Source organism: Balaenoptera acutorostrata, chromosome 3, assembly GCF_949987535.1.
Source record: "Balaenoptera acutorostrata chromosome 3, mBalAcu1.1, whole genome shotgun sequence".
NCBI lineage: Eukaryota > Metazoa > Chordata > Mammalia > Artiodactyla > Balaenopteridae > Balaenoptera > Balaenoptera acutorostrata.
In genome coordinates this window covers 117472171-117490426 of record NC_080066.1, presented here as the reverse complement: position 1 = coordinate 117490426, position 18256 = coordinate 117472171, and the positions used below count along the sequence as shown (strand labels likewise).

The 18256-nt window shown below is 35.1% G+C and overlaps 1 protein-coding gene across 6 annotated transcripts in view; it reads left to right on the top strand.

Annotated features, from left to right (window-relative positions):
• The window catches only part of RALGAPA1 (Ral GTPase activating protein catalytic subunit alpha 1), a 218781-nt gene that overhangs the window by 164441 nt on the left and 36084 nt on the right, over positions 1–18256 (top strand). For all 6 annotated transcript variants that reach the window (XM_057542898.1, XM_007180713.2, XM_007180722.2 and 3 more), the window contains 2 exons: positions 1360–1483; positions 9996–10151. In XM_057542898.1, the coding sequence (XP_057398881.1) occupies positions 1360–1483; positions 9996–10151 (280 nt within the window). The remainder of the gene's footprint in view (positions 1–1359; positions 1484–9995; positions 10152–18256) is intronic.

The window sequence follows — 18256 nt, the reverse complement described above, 5'->3', positions numbered from 1 at the left end:
ATTTCTAATTTTATTCTATTGTGATTAGAAAACATACTTTGCATGGTTTCAGTTATTTCAAATGTATTGAGGCTTGTTCTGTGGCCTACCATATGGTCTATCCTGAAAGATATTCGAGGTTTGCTTGAGGAGAATGTGTTTTTCTGCTACTGTTGGGTGGAGTGTTCTTTAGGTATGTATATACTATTATTCAAGTCTTCTGTTTCCTTGTTGATATTCTCTTAGTTGTTTGTCCATTATTGAAAGTGAGGTATTGAAGTCTCCAGCTATGATTATAGAAATAGCTATTTCTGCCTTCAATTCTGTCTGATTTTGCTTCATGTATTTTGAAGCTCTGTTGTTGGGTGCATATGTTTTTAATTTTCATATCTTCCTGTTATAAGGACCTTTAACATTATGAAATATATCTTTATCTTTTATAACTTTTTTTTTCCTGAAATGAGTGTCTTTATTGCTTGAACCGTACAAATACGAGGAATGGGGACAGGCCAGTGGGGAGGAGTGAGAATTGTCAGATTAATGACATACACAGAAAGGAAAAAGGAACCCCACCTACCCAAACCAACCCCCACTCCACCCCAGGATGTCTCTCTGTGAACTACCTATAACATTTTTATTTACAAGTTTAATATTAATATAGCTACGCTGGCCCTCTTGGTTACTGTTTGCATAGCATCTTCGTCTATTTCTTTTACTTTCTACTTTGTGTCTTTGAATCAAAAGTACATTGGTGGTTGTTGTTTGCTTGGGTCATTGTTTAGTTTCTAGTTAGCTTGGAAAGCCAAATTTCATACAAGAAATTTGCTTTTATGAGCATTTTTAATTTTAGGGAGACCTAAAACTAAAATGTCTAATAACTTGTCAGTTACTCCATACAGTTTTATAATATTTGTGTATACATTTCTTATAAGTACTTTGGAGAAATGGATCATTTCTCACTCATCTCTGTACTCCTCCTTGATTTTATTTCTAAAACACAGTCCTTTTAACTCTGGGATTCAGCCACATTGCACAACAGGCAGCTCTTCAGATGCTTTGTGCATTCACACCTGTGTGTCTTTCCTGATACTTTCTCTCCTTAATTTGTCAAATCTTACTTACCTTCACCCAGCTTAATATTACCTTCTCCTTTAAGTTTCTCTCTGTTTCTCAGTCAGAAGTAATCATCCTTTTCTTCTGTTCCGAGTGCAATTTTGTAACTTTTATAATTTTTTACTTATAATTACTTGTTTCCCTTAGTAGATTATAAGGTTTAATTCATTTTCATCTTTTTATTGCCACATATTTAGAAGTTAATTATTGGATGAATGAATGGATAAATTAATGATTAAGTGAATGGTGAAATCTTTTGTTTTATAGCCGAGAGACGCACAAGATTGCAGTATTTTATGTTGCTGAAGGACAAGAAGACAAACATTCCATTCTCACCAATACAGGAGGAAGTCAAGCATATGAAGATTTTGTAGCTGGTCTTGGTTGGGAGGTATTGTTTTTAAATTATACAAATATCATTTTATTTCTATTTGGAAGGAATGGTTTTCTTTTTCTTTCTAGCTTATTTTAGAAGCATTATTTTAGGAGACTCAACAACATAACAATGGGTTTGATATTGTTTCTGCCTTATATCTCATCTACAAAGACAGCAGCAGTTGGGACTTGGAAAATTTTTGACTGTTTTATCATTCACTGTATTGTCAGAGTGTGCTAAACTCATAGACTTAAAAGATCTGGATTTTCCTCACAGTTGTGACCGACCGCTGGACTAGTGATCTTCAAACGAAGATATGAATATCCTAGGGCTATCCCAAGGATTCTAGGGGGCATGTCGGCTAGATTAGTTTTGAGGAGATAAGTTTCTAGATCCTCAACTTTACTACAATTAATTCCTGAGAACCCTTCTACAGTCTCTTGCCTCTCCTTTTCTGTTCTTCGTCTTTGTAAAAGAAAGGCATACCTGTTACTCACCTGAATCCTACATTGCCCTGGAAGGTTTGGCACCAAAAAAGGGACAGTTCATTCAAGAGGGCATGTTCCTGAGAGAGAGTGTCTCTAATGGCAAAGCAGGAAATATTGAAAGGTGCTGTACTTTATGTCATCCCGGCAACCAACTCATGTTGAAGTTCCTGAACCAAATCTGCCTATCTTAGAATTATAACTCAGAAGTGAGGTGTTTGTCATAGAGATTTGTATTAGTATGTTTATTTAAATTGTAAAATTATGAGTCAGACATGTTCTAACAGAAAGTGAATTTGATGTGGCTGATTGATTTGTCATTAATAGCAGACATTTTATATATATTAGCCAAATTTGTGCTCTAAGATTTTGATGAAAATATATTTAAAGTATATAGATATAACATACAGTATACTGGAAATTGTATCTTTTGTAACAGCTTAAACTTATGATGACAATTTTCATCGTAGTTGTCAATTTAATACATAGTTTCTCAATATTCTTGTAGAGAGTACATGAGCAAAATTATTGAAGACCACTGCACTAGACTGTAAGTTCCTATAGGGCAGGCTCTTTCATCTTACTGGTTTTTCTTTTTAAATCCCAGTCCTTGCACAGTATCCAATGCATAAACCTTTAGCATTCAATATGTATTTTTATAGCTTATCTAACCTGCTATTTCACTGAGTTACTTGAGCTCTCTTGGCCTTTTGCTTATTTGTCAAAAGCAGTATGCTTTTTTACCCAACAGATATATAATATGAAGTTCATTTGAGATTATGTATGTGAACGTGGTTTGGAAAGTGTAAAGAAATGTTATAAATATATGTCCTGTTAAAAAAACAAACTAGAAAAGTATTAGTAAAAGCAAGGGACATTTGAAAAAGAACAAATTAGGACTACTCACACTTCCTGATTTCAAAACTTAGTACAAAGCAGCTCTAACCAAACAGCGAGTTACTTGCACTAAGGATACATATATCAATTAATGAAATAGAATTGAGATTCCAGAAATAAACCCACACGTCTGTTGTCAACTGATTTTCAACAAGGGTGCCAAGACCATCCAGTGGAGAAAGTCCTTTCAACAGATGGTGTTGGAGTAGCTGGATAGCTGCAAGCAAAAGAATGAAGTTGGAATCTTACCTCACACTGTATACAAAAATTAACTCAAAATGGATCAAAGACCTAAATGTAAGAGCTAAAATTGTAAAATTCTTAGAAGACAATATAGGGGTAAATCTTTATGACCTTGAATTTGGCAGTGGATTCTTTTTTTCCAGCTTTATTGAGACATAACTAACAAAAGGTATTCTTAGATATGACACTAAAACATGAGCAACAAAAGAAAATAAATAAATTGGACTTCATCAAAATTTAAACTTTTGTGCATCAAAGGACACCATTAACAAAGTGAAAAGATAACCCACAGAATTGGAGAAAATAATTGCAAGTCATATATGTGATAAGGGACTTGTATCTAAAATATACAAAGAACTCATCCAAATCAATAATTAGAAGGCAACCCAATTTAAAAATGGCCAAAGGATCGGAATAAACATTTTTCCAAAGAAGATATACAGATGATCAGTAAGTACCTGAAAAAATGTTCGACATCATTATCAGAGAAATGGAAATCAAAATCACAGTGAGATACCACTTCACACCCATTAGGTTGGCTAGAATCAAAAAGTCAGGTAATAACAACTGTAGGCTAGGATTCAGAGTAATCTGAACCCTCATATACTGCTAGTAGGAATGTGAAATGGTGCAGCCACTGTGGAAAATGATCTGGCAGCTCATCAAACAGTAAATCATTGAATATGACCAGAAGTTCCACTTTTAGGTATATACCCAAGGGGAATGAAAATGTATGTCTGCACAAAAACTTTTACATGAATATTTATGGCAGCATTATTCAGATGGATAAACATAATGCGGTATATCCACATAATGGTATTTAGCCATAAAGAGGAATGAAGTACTGACATGTGCTACAGTGTGGATGTACCTTAGAAACATGGTAAATGAAAGAAACCAGTCACAAACATCATGTATCCATTTATATGAAATATCTACAAGAGGTATTTTATAGCTATGTAAAGCACATTATTTGTTGCTTAGGTCTGGTTGCAAGGATGAGGGAATATTATGGTGACAGCTAAAGGGTATATAGTGTTTCTTTTTAAGTGATGAAAATGTTATAAAATTGACTGTAGTGATGATTGTACTTATCTGTGAATATACTAAAGTCTACTAAGTTGTGCAATGGGAACTCTCACTTCTGGGAAGATCAAGTAGATACACTCTCCCTATTCCTCACACTAAGTACAACAAAAACCCTGGACATTACATGTAAAACAAACATAAGAAGACTCTGAAAGGTGGAGAAAAGAAGATAGACCAACAGGACTTCAGGACCAAGGAATGACATGATGGTGAGTTCTCAGGTTTTCTTTTTGCCTCATATATCTTGGACTTGGAGTTGAAGAAGCCAGCAACCTAGAAATATCAACAAGCGCAGGACAAAAAAAACCCCAACAAAAGCCCACTCTAACCAAAGGATCAGGAAAGGAGCAACCTGGAAAGATAGAAAACATTTAAACAGTAACTGCTCTACGCCAACCAAACACCATAGAAAATACTGTGACCCTCATCCCCACCCCTGACAACAAAAGTGGGTTAGGAAGCCTAGACTTCTACCCTTACAAGACTATAATGAGAGGAATTCCCTGGTGACACAGTGGTTAAGAATCCACCTGCCAGTGCAGGGGACACAGGTTCGAGCCCTGGTTTGGGAAGATTCCACGTGCTGCGGACCAACTAAGCCTGTGCACCACAACTACTGAGCCTGTGCTCTAGAGCCTGCGAGCCACAGCTACTGAGCCCACGTGCCACAACTACTGAAGCCCACGCACCTAGAGCCCATGCTCCGCAACAAGAGAAGCCACTGCAATGAGAAGCCTGCTCACCGCAACTAGAGAAAGCCCGTGTGCAGCAATGAAGACCCAACGCAGCCAAAAATCAATCAGTCAATAAATAAATGATTATAATGAGGCATCCCGAACATCACCCTGGAGTAAGATAGTATCAGAGAAGACCAAACAGAAAGCTAAGAGTTTCATCTCTGCCAACTGGTAACAAGTCCCCCATCCATGTCTAACACCACAGTGTCAGTGGAGACTACATGAGGAACCTGGAATTTTGGCCCCACCCAGGCATAATGAGGTGCCCCTCCCCCTCTACACTGGAGTCAGAGGAGGTCTAGTGGAGAATTAGGCCCTTCACCATCACCCAGTGATAATGAGACCACCTCCACTGCTGTGTCAGTGGCTACCACAAAGGAAGTCAGAACTCCTACCTCCACCTGGCCATAATGAGGCTGAAAGCCCCCGCTTCTCTGGAGCTGTGTCGCAAAACAGCCAACTAAAACAGAAGGTTTAAATAAGATTCATGGTCTTGTAATATGAAAATGTCCAGGCTTCAACCAAAAATTATACCAAGAACCAGGAAGGTCTCAAACTGAATGAAAAGAAGGCAATAGATGCCAACACCAAGATGACAAAGATTTTAAAGTGACTATATTAGAAATGCTTCAACAAGCAATTAGGAACACAGTTGAAACAAATGAAAAATAGAAAGTTTGTGCAAAGAAATACAAGATAAATGGAAATTTTAGAATTGAAAATATAATAACTGAAATAAAAAACTCAGTAGATTGGCCCAGCAACAGAGTCAGGTGGAAATGAGGGTACAGAAAGAATTAGTAAATTGGAGCCTAGAACAGTAAAAGTTAATCTGGACAGCAGAGAGAGAATAGACATAAAGACGGTGAACAGAGCAATGAACAGACCTGTGGGACTATGACAAAAAATCTAACATTCCTGTTATTGTGAGTCCCAGAAGGAGAGGATAAAGAGATTGGGTCTGAAAACTACTTTGAGAGATAATGTTGAGAACTTCCCGAATTTGGCAAGAGAAATAAAGCTAATAAAGCTACAGATTGAAGAACCTGGTGAAAACCAAATAGGATATATGGAAAGAGATCCATACTAAGACACATCATAATTAAACTTCTGAAAACTAAAGGCAAAAAAATTTCAGAAGTATCCAGAGGAAACTTGTACCTATCTATATGAGTACAATTAGAATGATAGTGAATTTCTCATCAGAAACTGAGGTGGCCAGAGGAGGTGACATAATATTTTTCAAGTGTTAAAAGAAAAAAACTGTCAACCCAGAATCCTGTAGTTAGCTAAGGAATGAAGCACAACATTCTCAGATGAAGGAAAACTTAGAGAATTTGTTGCCAGCAGACGTGCCCTAAAAGAACCACTGATAGAAGTTCTGTTAACAGAAATGAAATGATAGCAGGAACTTTGGAACATCAGGAAGAAAGAGCATGGAAAGAAAAAATATGGGTAAATACACTAAATTTACTTCTCCTCTTGAGTTTTCTTAATTATGTTTGATGGTTGATGCAAAAATTATTTTACTACCTGATGTGTTTCTAAATGTAATGCCAGGGACTTCCCTGGCAGTCCAGTGGTTAAGACTTCACGCTCCCAATACCGGGGGCATGGGTTCGATCCTTGGTCGGGGAACTAAGATCCTGCATGCTGCAAAAAAATAAATAAATAAATGTAATGCCATGAAAATATTAATGGCAATTATATTACAAACAAGGGAGGGTAAAAGGACATAAAGTGAGGTAGGGTTTCTATATTTCACTCAAACTGGTAAAATGACAACATCAGTAGACTGTGATAAGGTATGTACATATAGTATAATACCAAGAACAACCAGTAAAAAACATATAACAAAAGTACACTCAAAAAATGATAAATAAAAATGGAATTCTAAAATATGTTCGAGTAACCCATAGGGGGCAAGAAAAATAAAACAGAAAGTAAACAGAAAACAAAAAATAAAATGGTGAGCTTAAGCTCTAATGTATCAGTCATTACAAGAAATATGAATGATGTAAATATACCAATTAAAAATTGGCAGAGTGGGGCTTCCCTAGTGGCGCAGTGGTTAAGAATCCGCCTGCCAGTGCAAGGGACACGGGTTCGAGCCCTGGGCCAGGAAGATCCCACATGCCACGGAGCAGCTAAGCCCGTACGCCACAACTACTGAGCCTGTGCTCTGGAGCCCGCAAGCCACAACTACTGAAGCCCGTGCACCTAGAGCCCGTGCTCCACAGCAGGAGAAGCCACCGCAATGAGAAGCCTACGCACCGCAACAAAGAGTAGCCGCTCGCCACAACTAGAGGAAGCCCGCATGCAGCAATGAAGACCCAACATAGCCAAAAATAAATAAATAAATAATTATAAAAAAATAAAAATGGCAGAGTGGATTAAAAAACGTGACTCACCTATGTGCTTTGTAAAAGAAACTCACTTCAAATATAACAATACAGGCTGGTAGAAAGTAAATGGATAGAAAAAATTATATTGTGCAAACCTTAACCAAAGGAACGCCAGAATGGCTGAATTAATATTACATAAGGTAGGCTTCAGACCAAGAAAACTACCAGAGATGGGGGGACATTATATAACAGTGATAAAAGGGTCAGTCCACTAAGAAGACTTAACAATCCTAAATGTGTGTGCAGCAAACAACAGAACTGCAAAATATGTGAAGCAAAGCTGATAGAACTGAAAGAAGAAATAGACAAATTCACAATTATAAATGGAGATTTCACCCCCCTCTCAACAACTGAAAGTAGTAGACAGAAAATCAGCAAGTATATAGAAGGACTCAACACCACCACCAACCAACAGGATCTAATTGCCATTTATAGAACACCACCAATACCATAATACATATTATTTTCAAGTGCCCATGGAACATATACCAAGATAGGCCATATATGGGCCATTAAAACAAACTTCAGCAAGTTTAAAAGCATTGAAATCATACAGTGTTTTCTCCATATACAGTAGGATCAAACTTGAAATCATGAACAGAAAGATAATGGCAAAATCTCCAAATGCTTGGAAAGGTTACATGCCATATAATTCCACTTATATAACATTCTTGGAATGACAGTTTTAGTAGTAAAGAACAGGTTGGTGATTGCCAGGGGTTAAAAAGGAGGGTAGGGTAGGACGGAAGTGAGTGTTGGCTCATGTAACAGGGCAACACGGAATCCTTGTGGTGATGAAAATGTCGTCTCTGAATCATGTCAATATCAGTATCCTGGTTATAATATGAATTTGCATTGGGGAATCTGGGTAAAGGTTACATAGGATCTCTATTATTTCTTAAAACTTTGTGTAAATCTATAATTACCTCCAGATAAAACATTTAATTAAAAAATAGAGATCTGCCACTGTTACAGAATTATTTATAGCAAAGGAGCACTAAACTGAGACTTTCTCCTTTACATAATCAGAGAATTGACCTGAAAGTAAATAACTTTCTCACTAAAACAAAACAGAACAAAAATGTATACTAAGATACCGTTTTTTAACCTAACAGATTAGCAAAGGTCATAAAGTTTGATAATGTATTTGAGAGCATATGAGGGAAACAGGCACTCTCATGCACTGTTGGTACCATCTATGGGGAGCAATTTGGTAGTCGGTTTCAAAATTAGAAGTGCACACGCCCTTTGACTTACATTTCCACTTTTGACTGTCTGTCCTACAGATCTACTTTCACAAATGCAGCATGACATGTGTTCAGTGTTATTCATCGTAGCATTGACTGTGATAGCAAAAGATTGGGAAAGCCTAAATATCCGTCACGTAGAGCGCTAGTTAAATTATTGTACATCAAGAAAAGGGACTTCTGTGAAGCCATGAAAAAAAAATAAGAAGGCTCTTTACTTACTAATAAGGGGTATTTTTCAAGGTATTTAAATGCAAAAAAGCAAGGTGCAGAACATTGTGTATCCGTGTTGTGTGTGCACATGTGTACATACATACATGTGTATATGTGCATACATACCTTTAAAAATTTATTTGTATATAGAGAACATTTTTGGAAGCATACTTAAATTGCTTTCTTGGAGTGGAACTGAGTAGCTAGAGATGAGAGATATGGAAGGAAAAATTTTGCTGTATCTTTTGAACTTTTAATTGTATGAATGTATTACTGAGGTAAAAAATAAATTTAAAATATAAATGATTGAGGAAATCTTGTAGTAATGGCATAAAAACTAACTTGTTATTCATACATTCAGCCATCAGTAACTGATATTGATAGTTGGGATGTGTTCAGTTCACACGGTACAGAAATTTGTTTTTATAGGTTTCCACTTTTTCACATATTTATATTTTGTTTTTTACAAGCAGGTGCATATCTGGTTTCTCTGAATGGAGTGATACAAGCAGTGTTTAAATTTTGTTTTTTCTTTACAATATTTCTTTGATTTTCTACAATGAACACAAGTTGCTGGCTTCTGTGCATCAAACAAGTCCAGGGGATATCGTCCAGTGCAACGACCCTGATAGTAAATATATCATATTTATAATCAGGAAAAAAGGAGATTTAAAAGACTTTGCACAGATTAATTTGTAGTTTTTTTAATGCATTTGAAGTGTAGTTAAGTTCTACATTTTTGTATTTTTGTTCTGAGCTATGATAGGTACTAATAATTAGGAAGCCAATTTCGATGAGTAAATATGACACAATTAATCATTTTATCAAAGTGACATTACTGTTTTAACTTATCCCCAAATCATTTCCAGTCTTGATTTTTGCCACTTGGTTTCTACTCTCTGCCCTCGGCGTCTCCCACAGCCGTTACCATTTAGCACCTCGTAACCTAACAAGAGATGCATAGTGCACAGCGATTGATTTCTTTGCTAATTAGTTCCTGCTAATTAGGGACCCTCAAATTCTTAAGAAAATCTACCAGTGTGAATTGAATAGCTCTAACTAATAATTCTGGGTCAAGCCATAGTTGATAACATGCAGAAGACTTCATTCCTCATGTGTTTTGCAAAGTGAGAAATTTGAGTCTTTTTCCATAGTGAGGTTTTTAGTTTTGTTTTGTTAATTAATATTATGTGTCTTTTCATTGCTTCTAGGTAAATCTTACAAACCATTGCGGTTTCATGGGAGGACTACAAAGAAATAAAAGCACTGGATTGACCACACCATATTTTGCTACCTCTACAGTTGAAGTAATATTTCACGTATCAACAAGAATGCCTTCTGATTCTGATGACTCTTTGACCAAAAAAGTAAGTGCTAAGAAAAAAAGTGCTCAGAGTTAAAATCTTAGTAATACATAAAATATGTAAGCAAGTCATCTAATTGATCAAGAACTATTTCTGAGTACTCCATTCTTCACCCAGTAGTGTCTTCAGAAACAGTATTGTTGCAGAGTAAACTCTGTTTTCCTTAATGATATGATTGAAAGTTATAGTCTTAACAAAGCATTTGCCTTCAAGAAAATGGGCATCTGACAAATTGAAAAACTTCTGTATATGTTCAGATTGGTGAAATTATAATTCAAGACCCCACACACAGAGAGATGTAACGTTTCTATTGATTGAGGGAGAGGAAAAAAATTAAAATGTAAATTATTACAAATCACTTAAAATATAACATGCTCTCTCATAAATTTTAACTAAAACTAATATAGCAGATAAAATAAGCATTAATTCATTAAAATAGATTTTACTGCCTTAGAATATTTATGAGAGATATAATGGAATGGTTTTGATGGCCCATGTCTTTTAAAACCTACACCACCATTTTGCTGTAGCCAGCACCAGCATTCAAAAATCACTCTAGTGACACAGACATACCTCAGAATAAAGTTGTGTGTGTCCAATCCATGTTTAATTTTTTTAGGGAGAAACATTTTCTTAAAGTGAAACCTTGTCCAACATTTCTTTATCTTCTCTTCTTCTTCCTACTCCTCAAAACTACTGCTGAATGTAACCAACTTAATATCATAGATCATTTTACTTGATACTCTGTTATCATGTTGCCTGATATCGAATCTCTTCACACTTCATTAATAGCCTATGAAAACAGTGTTATCCTTATACTCTTTTGAAAAGGAACTTCAGAATTCCTCTCAAATATTTTGTAAGATTGATTCAGTACCCTTGATGCCTTTTGTTTACATTTTAGAATACTGTTAGAAATTGCCTACTAAATGAGTAATGGTTAGAACAACTAATATATGGATGCTGATTAGATTGGAATGTGTAGTAAAGGTGGAGGTAATTGATGTGTAGGAAAGTAAGTATATTTAGTAACAGATTTGCTGTAGAATATCTTGGCATGTGGTTTTTAGAAGTACAGAATGAGACATGAATACTGACAAGAAAATGGTGAAGAGTTGGATTGGAGTAAAACTTCGTTAAAACTTCAGTTAGCTACAGTAATCAAGACAGTATGGTACTGGCACAAAAACAGAAATATAGATCAATGGAACAGGATAGAAAGCCCAGAGATAAACCCACACACATATGGTCACCTTATCTTTGATAAAGGAGGCAAGAATATACAGTGGAGAAAAGACAGCCTCTTCAATAAGTGGTGCTGGGAAGACTGGACAGGTACATGTAAAAGTATGAAATTAGAACACTCCCTAACACCATACACAAAAATAAACTCAAAATGGATTAAAGACCTAAATGTAAGGCCAGACACTATCAAACTCTTAGAGGAAAACATAGGCAGAACACTCTATGACATAAATCACAGCAAGATCCTTTTTGACCCACCTCCTAGAGAAATGGAAATAAAAACAAAAATAAACAAATGGGACCTAATGAAACTGAAAAGCTTTTGCACAGCAAAGGAAACCATAAACAAGACCAAAAGACAGCCCTCAGAATGGGAGAAAATATTTGCAAATGAAGCAACTGACAAAGGATTAATCTCCAAGATTTACAAGCAGCTCATGCAGCTCAATAACAAAAAAACAAACAACCCAATCCAAAAATGGCCAGAAGACCTAAATAGACATTTCTCCAAAGAAGATATACAGATTGCCAACAAACACATGAAAGAATGCTCAACATCATTAATCATTAGAGAAATGCAAATCAAAACTACAATGAGATATCATGTCACACCGGTCAGAATGGCCATCATCAAAAACTCTAGAAACAATAAATGCTGGAGAGGGTGTGGAGAAAAGGGAACACTCTTGCACTGTTGGTGGGAATGTAAATTGATACAGCCACTATGGAAAACAGTATGGAGGTTCCTTAAAAAACTACAAATAGAACTACCATACGACCCAGCAATCCCACTACTGGGCATATACCCTGAGAAAACCATAATTCAAAAAGAGTCATGTACCACAGTGTTCATTGCAGCTCTATTTCCAATAGCCAGGACATGGAAGCAACCTAAGTGTCCATCATCGGATGAATGGATAAAGAAGATGTGGCACATATATACAATGGAATATTACTCAACCATAAAAAGAAATGAAATTGAGATATTTGTAGTGAGGTGGATGGACCTAGAGTCTGTCATACAGAGTGAAGTAAGTCAGAAAGAGAAAAACAAATACCGTATGCTAACACATATATATGGAATCTAAGGAAAAAAAAAAAAGGTCATGAAGAACCTAGGGGTAAGACAGAAATAAAGACACAGACCTACTAGAGAATGGACTTGAGGATACGGGGAGGGGGAAGGGTAAGCTGTGACAAAGGGAGAGAGTGGCATGGACATATATACACTACCAAACATAAAATAAATAGCTAGTGGGAAGCAGCCGCATAGCACAGGGAGATCAGCTTGGTGCTTTGTGATCACCTAGAGGGGTGGGATAGGGAGGTTGGGAGGGAGGGAGACGCAAGAGGGAAGAGATATGGGAACATATGTATATGTATAACTGATTCACTTTGTTATAAAGCAGAAACTAACACACCATTGTAAAGCAATTATACTCCAATAAAGATGTTAAAATAAAATTTAAAAAAACCTTCAATTAAGCACTTTCTTCCATCACCTCATTTTAAATTTGTATGAAAATAAGCCATACTCAAATTAGAGGCAATTATGAGTATAGTGCAAAAAGATAAATTATTTTAAACATTAGGACTTGGCAGTGATCCTCATTTTCATGGCTCCATGGATACAACTTTCAAACCCCGGAGCAAAAGAATACCCTCATTTCCTTTTCAAAAGAGTCTAAAATTAATAGTATTTTCAATTGCAAATATAAGAGCAGAACAAAGTATATCATTTTTTGTTGAAATTTTTTTTTAATGAAACTTATATCAGGATATTTTTACTTCAGTATATTAAACGTGATGGTTAAAAGGTACTTGAAATTTTATTCCTGCAGCCTTTGTAGAAATATCTCAAATAAGTAAGATTTCTTATTTCCTTCACAACAGTCACAAAGGTCTGTCCTTAATTATTTAAGAAGAGTCTGAAATGGATGTTTAACAATCCATTATCATAGCAAAATTAATTTTGGAGATAACACCATTTAAGAATTGTTAAATGGTTGAGTTCTAATTAAAATTATACCCTTAAATGGTGAAATGTTTAAGTACTGGATTTATTAGAGAATGTTGAGGGATTAAACCTTGAACACTAATAGTTTATTTCATCTATAAGTATAGAAATCTTTTTATTGTGGAAAAATATATATAAAACAAAATTTATCATTTTAACCATTTTTAAATGTACAGTTCTTTGGTATAAAGTACATTTACAGTGTTGTACAACCATCACAAGTATCCATTTCCAGAACTTTTTCATTTTCACTTGGTTCAAAATATTTTTTATTTTCTCATGAGAATTCTTTGACCCATATGTTACTTAGAACTGTGTTGTTCAATTTCCAAGTATTTTGGGCTTTACCAGCTATCTTTTTGTTATTGATTTCTAGTTTAATTCCATCGTGGTCTGAGAGCAGACATCATATGATTTCTATTATTTTAAATTTGTTAAGGTGTGTTTTATGGCCCAGATGTAGTCTATCTGGTGAATGTTCCATGTGAGTCTGGGAAGAATGTGTGATCTGCTATTGTTGAATGAAATAGTCTATGAATGTCAATTATATTCAGTTGATTGATGGAGCTGTTGAGTTCAACTATATCCTTACCAATTTTCCGCCTGCTTGGATCTCTTCTTTTCTGAGAGGGGTATTAAAGTCTCCAACTATAATAGTGGATTCTTTTATTTTCCTTGCAGTTCTATCAGTTTTTGCCTCACATATTTTGGCACTCTGTTGTTAGGCATATACACCTTAAGGATTGGTTACGTCTTCTTGGAATACTGACCTCTTAATCATTAGATGATGCCACTCTTTATCCCTGATAACTTTCCTTGCTCTGAAGTGTGCTCTGTCTAAAATTAGTATAGCTACTCCTGCTTTCTTATTAGTGGTATCATGGTATATCTTTCTCCATCCCTTTACTTTTAATCTATATGTATCTTTATATTTAAAGTTGGTTTCTTGTAAAGTTGGTTTCAAGCCCCACACAGTTGGGGCTTGTTTTTTTTTGATCCGCTCTGACAATCTCTGTGTATTTGGACCATTGACATTTAAAGTGATCATTAATATAATTGGATTATTTTACATTTTTTCTGCCATTTGTGGTTATAATTGAGCATTTTACGATTCCATCTTCTCTCCTTTCTTAGCATATCATTTATATTTTTTTCTTTTTAAATTTTTTTCCAGTTCTTGCCCTAGAGTTTGTACTATACATTTACAACTAATCTAAGTCCACTTTCAAATAATACTATACTGGTTCACTGCAAGTACCTTATAATAGCACAGTATGCCTAATTCTTCCCTCCTATCCCTTGTGTCATTGCTATCATTTATTTCACTTATACATAACCATGTGTATACATAAGCATACATTATCAAATACATTGTTGCCATTTATAATCTTGAACAAACTGTTATGTGTTAGATTAATTAAGAATAAGAAAAATAAATTTTTATTTTGCCTTCAATTATTGATTCTCTGATGCTCTTCCTTTCTATATGTAGATCTGAATTTCTTTCCTATATTGTTTTCCTTCCCTCTGAAAAGGCATTTCTTGTAAGGCGGGTCTACTGGCAGCAAATTCCCTCAATTTTTGTTTGTCTGAGAATGTCTATTCTTCTTTACTTTTGAAGGATAATTTCACGGGGTACAGAATTCTAGATTAGTGGAGTTTTCTCTCAGCACTTAAATATTTCACTCCACTCTCTTCTTGCTTGCATGATTTCTGAGGAGAAGTCAGATGTAATCCTTATCTTTGCTCCTCCATAGGTAAAATGTTTCTCCCCCCTCTGGCTTTTCTCAAGATTTTTTCATCTGTGATTTTCTGAAGTTTGCATGTGATATGCCTGGATGTAGTTTGGGGGCCATTTATCCTGCTTAGTGTTCTCTGAGCTTCCTGGATCTGTTGTTAGGTGTCTAACATTAATTTGGGGCAATTCTCAATCCTTATTGCTTCAAATATTTCTTCTGTTTCTTTCTCTCTTTCTTCTCCTTCTATACATAAATGTTACACTTTTTGTGGTTGTCCCACAGTTCTTGGATACTCTGTTATGGTTTTTTTTTTTGGTCTTTTTCTCTTTGGTTTTCAGCTTTAGAAGTTTCTATTGTTATATCCTCAAGCTCAGAGATTTCTTTCCTCAGCCATGTCCAGTTTACTAATGAGCCCATCAGAGGCTTTCCTCGTTTCACTTACATATTTTTTTTATCTCTAGCATTTCTTTTTGATTCTTTCTGAGAATGTCCATCTCTCTGCTTACATTATCCATCTGTTCATCCATCCATACTTTGATGACTTTTTCCATTAGTTCCCTTAGCATATTAATCATAGTTGTAATTCCAACATCCCTACCATATCTGACTCTGGTTCTAATGCATTTTCATTCTCTCATTCTTCTTCACACTGAGTCTCCAGCAGTTTGTCAACTACATTTCAGGTTTTCCTACTCTGGCACTGGTTCTTACAGAGGTTTCTGCTCTGTTAAGTTGTTATTCTTCATATATGCCTGTCTGTCCAATTTTGGGGCAGCAGTTTTCCCTATGACCTCAATTCTCTGATCTAAGAAGAGTACTGTAGTTGATTTTGCAGTTGTTTAGCTTTTTACTTGTTGTTAGGACAGAGTGGTAACTTATAATCTCCTTACATGCCAGCCTGCAAACTGGAAATCTCAGAACTTTATTCTCCCAAACAGAAACTCTGTATCCATTAACAATAACTCTCCACTAACCCCTCCACCCAGCTGCTAGTAACCTCTAATTTTCTTTCTTTCTCTTTTAATTTTCCAGTTCTAGATACCTCATATAAGTTGGAATCATACAGTACTTGTCCTTTTGTGTCTTATTTCACTTAGCATAATGTTTTCAAGCTTCATTGATGTTAAAGCATGTCAGAATTTCATCATTTTTATGGCTGAATAGTATCCCATGATACATATATACATTTTGTCTATCCATTTATCTATCAATAGACACTGGGTTGTTTCCACTTTTTAGCTGTTGTGAATAATGCTGCAATGAACATTGTCCTGCAGGTATTTGTTTGAAGCCCTGTCTTCAGTTCTTTTAGGTATAGACCTATGAGTTGAATTGCTGGGTAATATGGAAATTATATGTTGAGCTTTCTAAAGGACTGTCAAACTGTTTTCCACAGTGACTGTGCCATTTGACATTTCTCCCAGCAATGCACGAGTTCCAGTTTTTCCACATCCTTGCCAACACTTGTTATTAGCTATCCTAATAGGCACAAAGTATTATGCTTTGTGGTTTTGACTTGCATTTCCCTAATGACTAATGATGTGCATCTTTTCATGTGCTTATTGGCCATTTGTATATCTTCTTTGGAGAAATGTCTATTCAGCTCTTTTACCCATTTTTTTAAATTAGGTTGTTTGTAATTTTCTTGTTGTGTTGTTGTAGTTCTTTATATATTCTAGATGTTAATCTCTTATCAGATATATGACTAGCAAATATTTTTCTCCCATTTTGGGGGTTGTCTTTTCACTCTCTTGATAGTGTCCTTTGAGGCACAGAAGTTTTTATTTTGATGGAGCTCAATTTATCTATGTTTTCTTTTGTTGCTTCTGCTTCTGGTATCAGTTCAAGAAATCATTGCTAAATCCAATGTTGTGAATATTTTCCCGTATGTTTTCTTCTAAGAGTATTATAGTTTTAGCTTTTACATTTAGGTTTTGGATCCATTTTTAGTTATTCTTTGTGTATAGTATGAGATAAAAGTCTGACTTCATTCTTTTGCACGTGGCTATCCATTTGTCCCACCACCATTTGTTTAAAAGACTACACATTCCTTTATTGAATGATCTTGGCATCCTTGTCAAAAATCAATTGGTCATCTATGCAAAGCTTTATTTCTGGGCTCCCTGTTCTATTCCATTGGTCTGAATGTCCTTTTGCTTTAATTAAATGCTTTAATTACTGTAGCTTTGTAGTAAGTTTTGAAATTAAGTAATGTGAGTTCTACAACTTCATTCTTCTTTTTCAAGATTGCTTTTACTATTCAGAGTCTCTTGAGATTCCATATGAATTTTAAGATGGGTTTTTCTATTTCTATGAAAAACCGTGTTGGGATTTTGATAGGATTGCATTGAATCTTTGGATCACTTTGAGTAGTTTTGTCATTTTAATAATATTAAACCTTCCAATCCATGAACATGGGATATCTTTCCATTTATTTATGTAGTCTTTCATTTCTTTCAGCAATATTTTGTAGTTTTCAACATACATGCCTTTCTCCTCCTTAGTTAAATTTATGCCTTAGAATTTTATTCTTTCTGATGCAATTATAAATGGAATTGTTTTTATAATTTCCTTTTTGAATTGTTCATTGTTAAAACTGCAGCTGATTTTTGTGTGTTAATTTTGTATTGTGCAACTTTGCTGAATTCATATATTAGTTCTAACAGGTTTTGTTGTGGAATCAGGGTTTTCTGTATATAATCATGTTTTTTCAATGTCTCTGTGGAGAAACAAGAGCTTGCTTGGTCCACCATTTTGCTGACATAACACCCTAGAAGAAAATTTTGTGGGTTTTTTTTCCCCCTTTAAGCTAATTAATTCTAAATGTAAAATTGTTTAGCAATTTACCAAGTGGAATAGTACAAGTATTTTTTTCCAATTATTTAGTTTTTTGGGTTTTTTTCAAATTATTAGAGAAGGACTGCAGGCAATTACATGGCATAGTATTCCAATTGTTTAGTATTGAGATGCCGGAAATAATGTAACTTTTTAAAATGCAAGCATATGTTTATAATTTTTTAAAAATTTATAATGCAAGCATGCTATTATATTAGTTGTCAAAGTAACTATACCTGTTTTATTGAAGAAAATTACCCTGGCTCAATAGG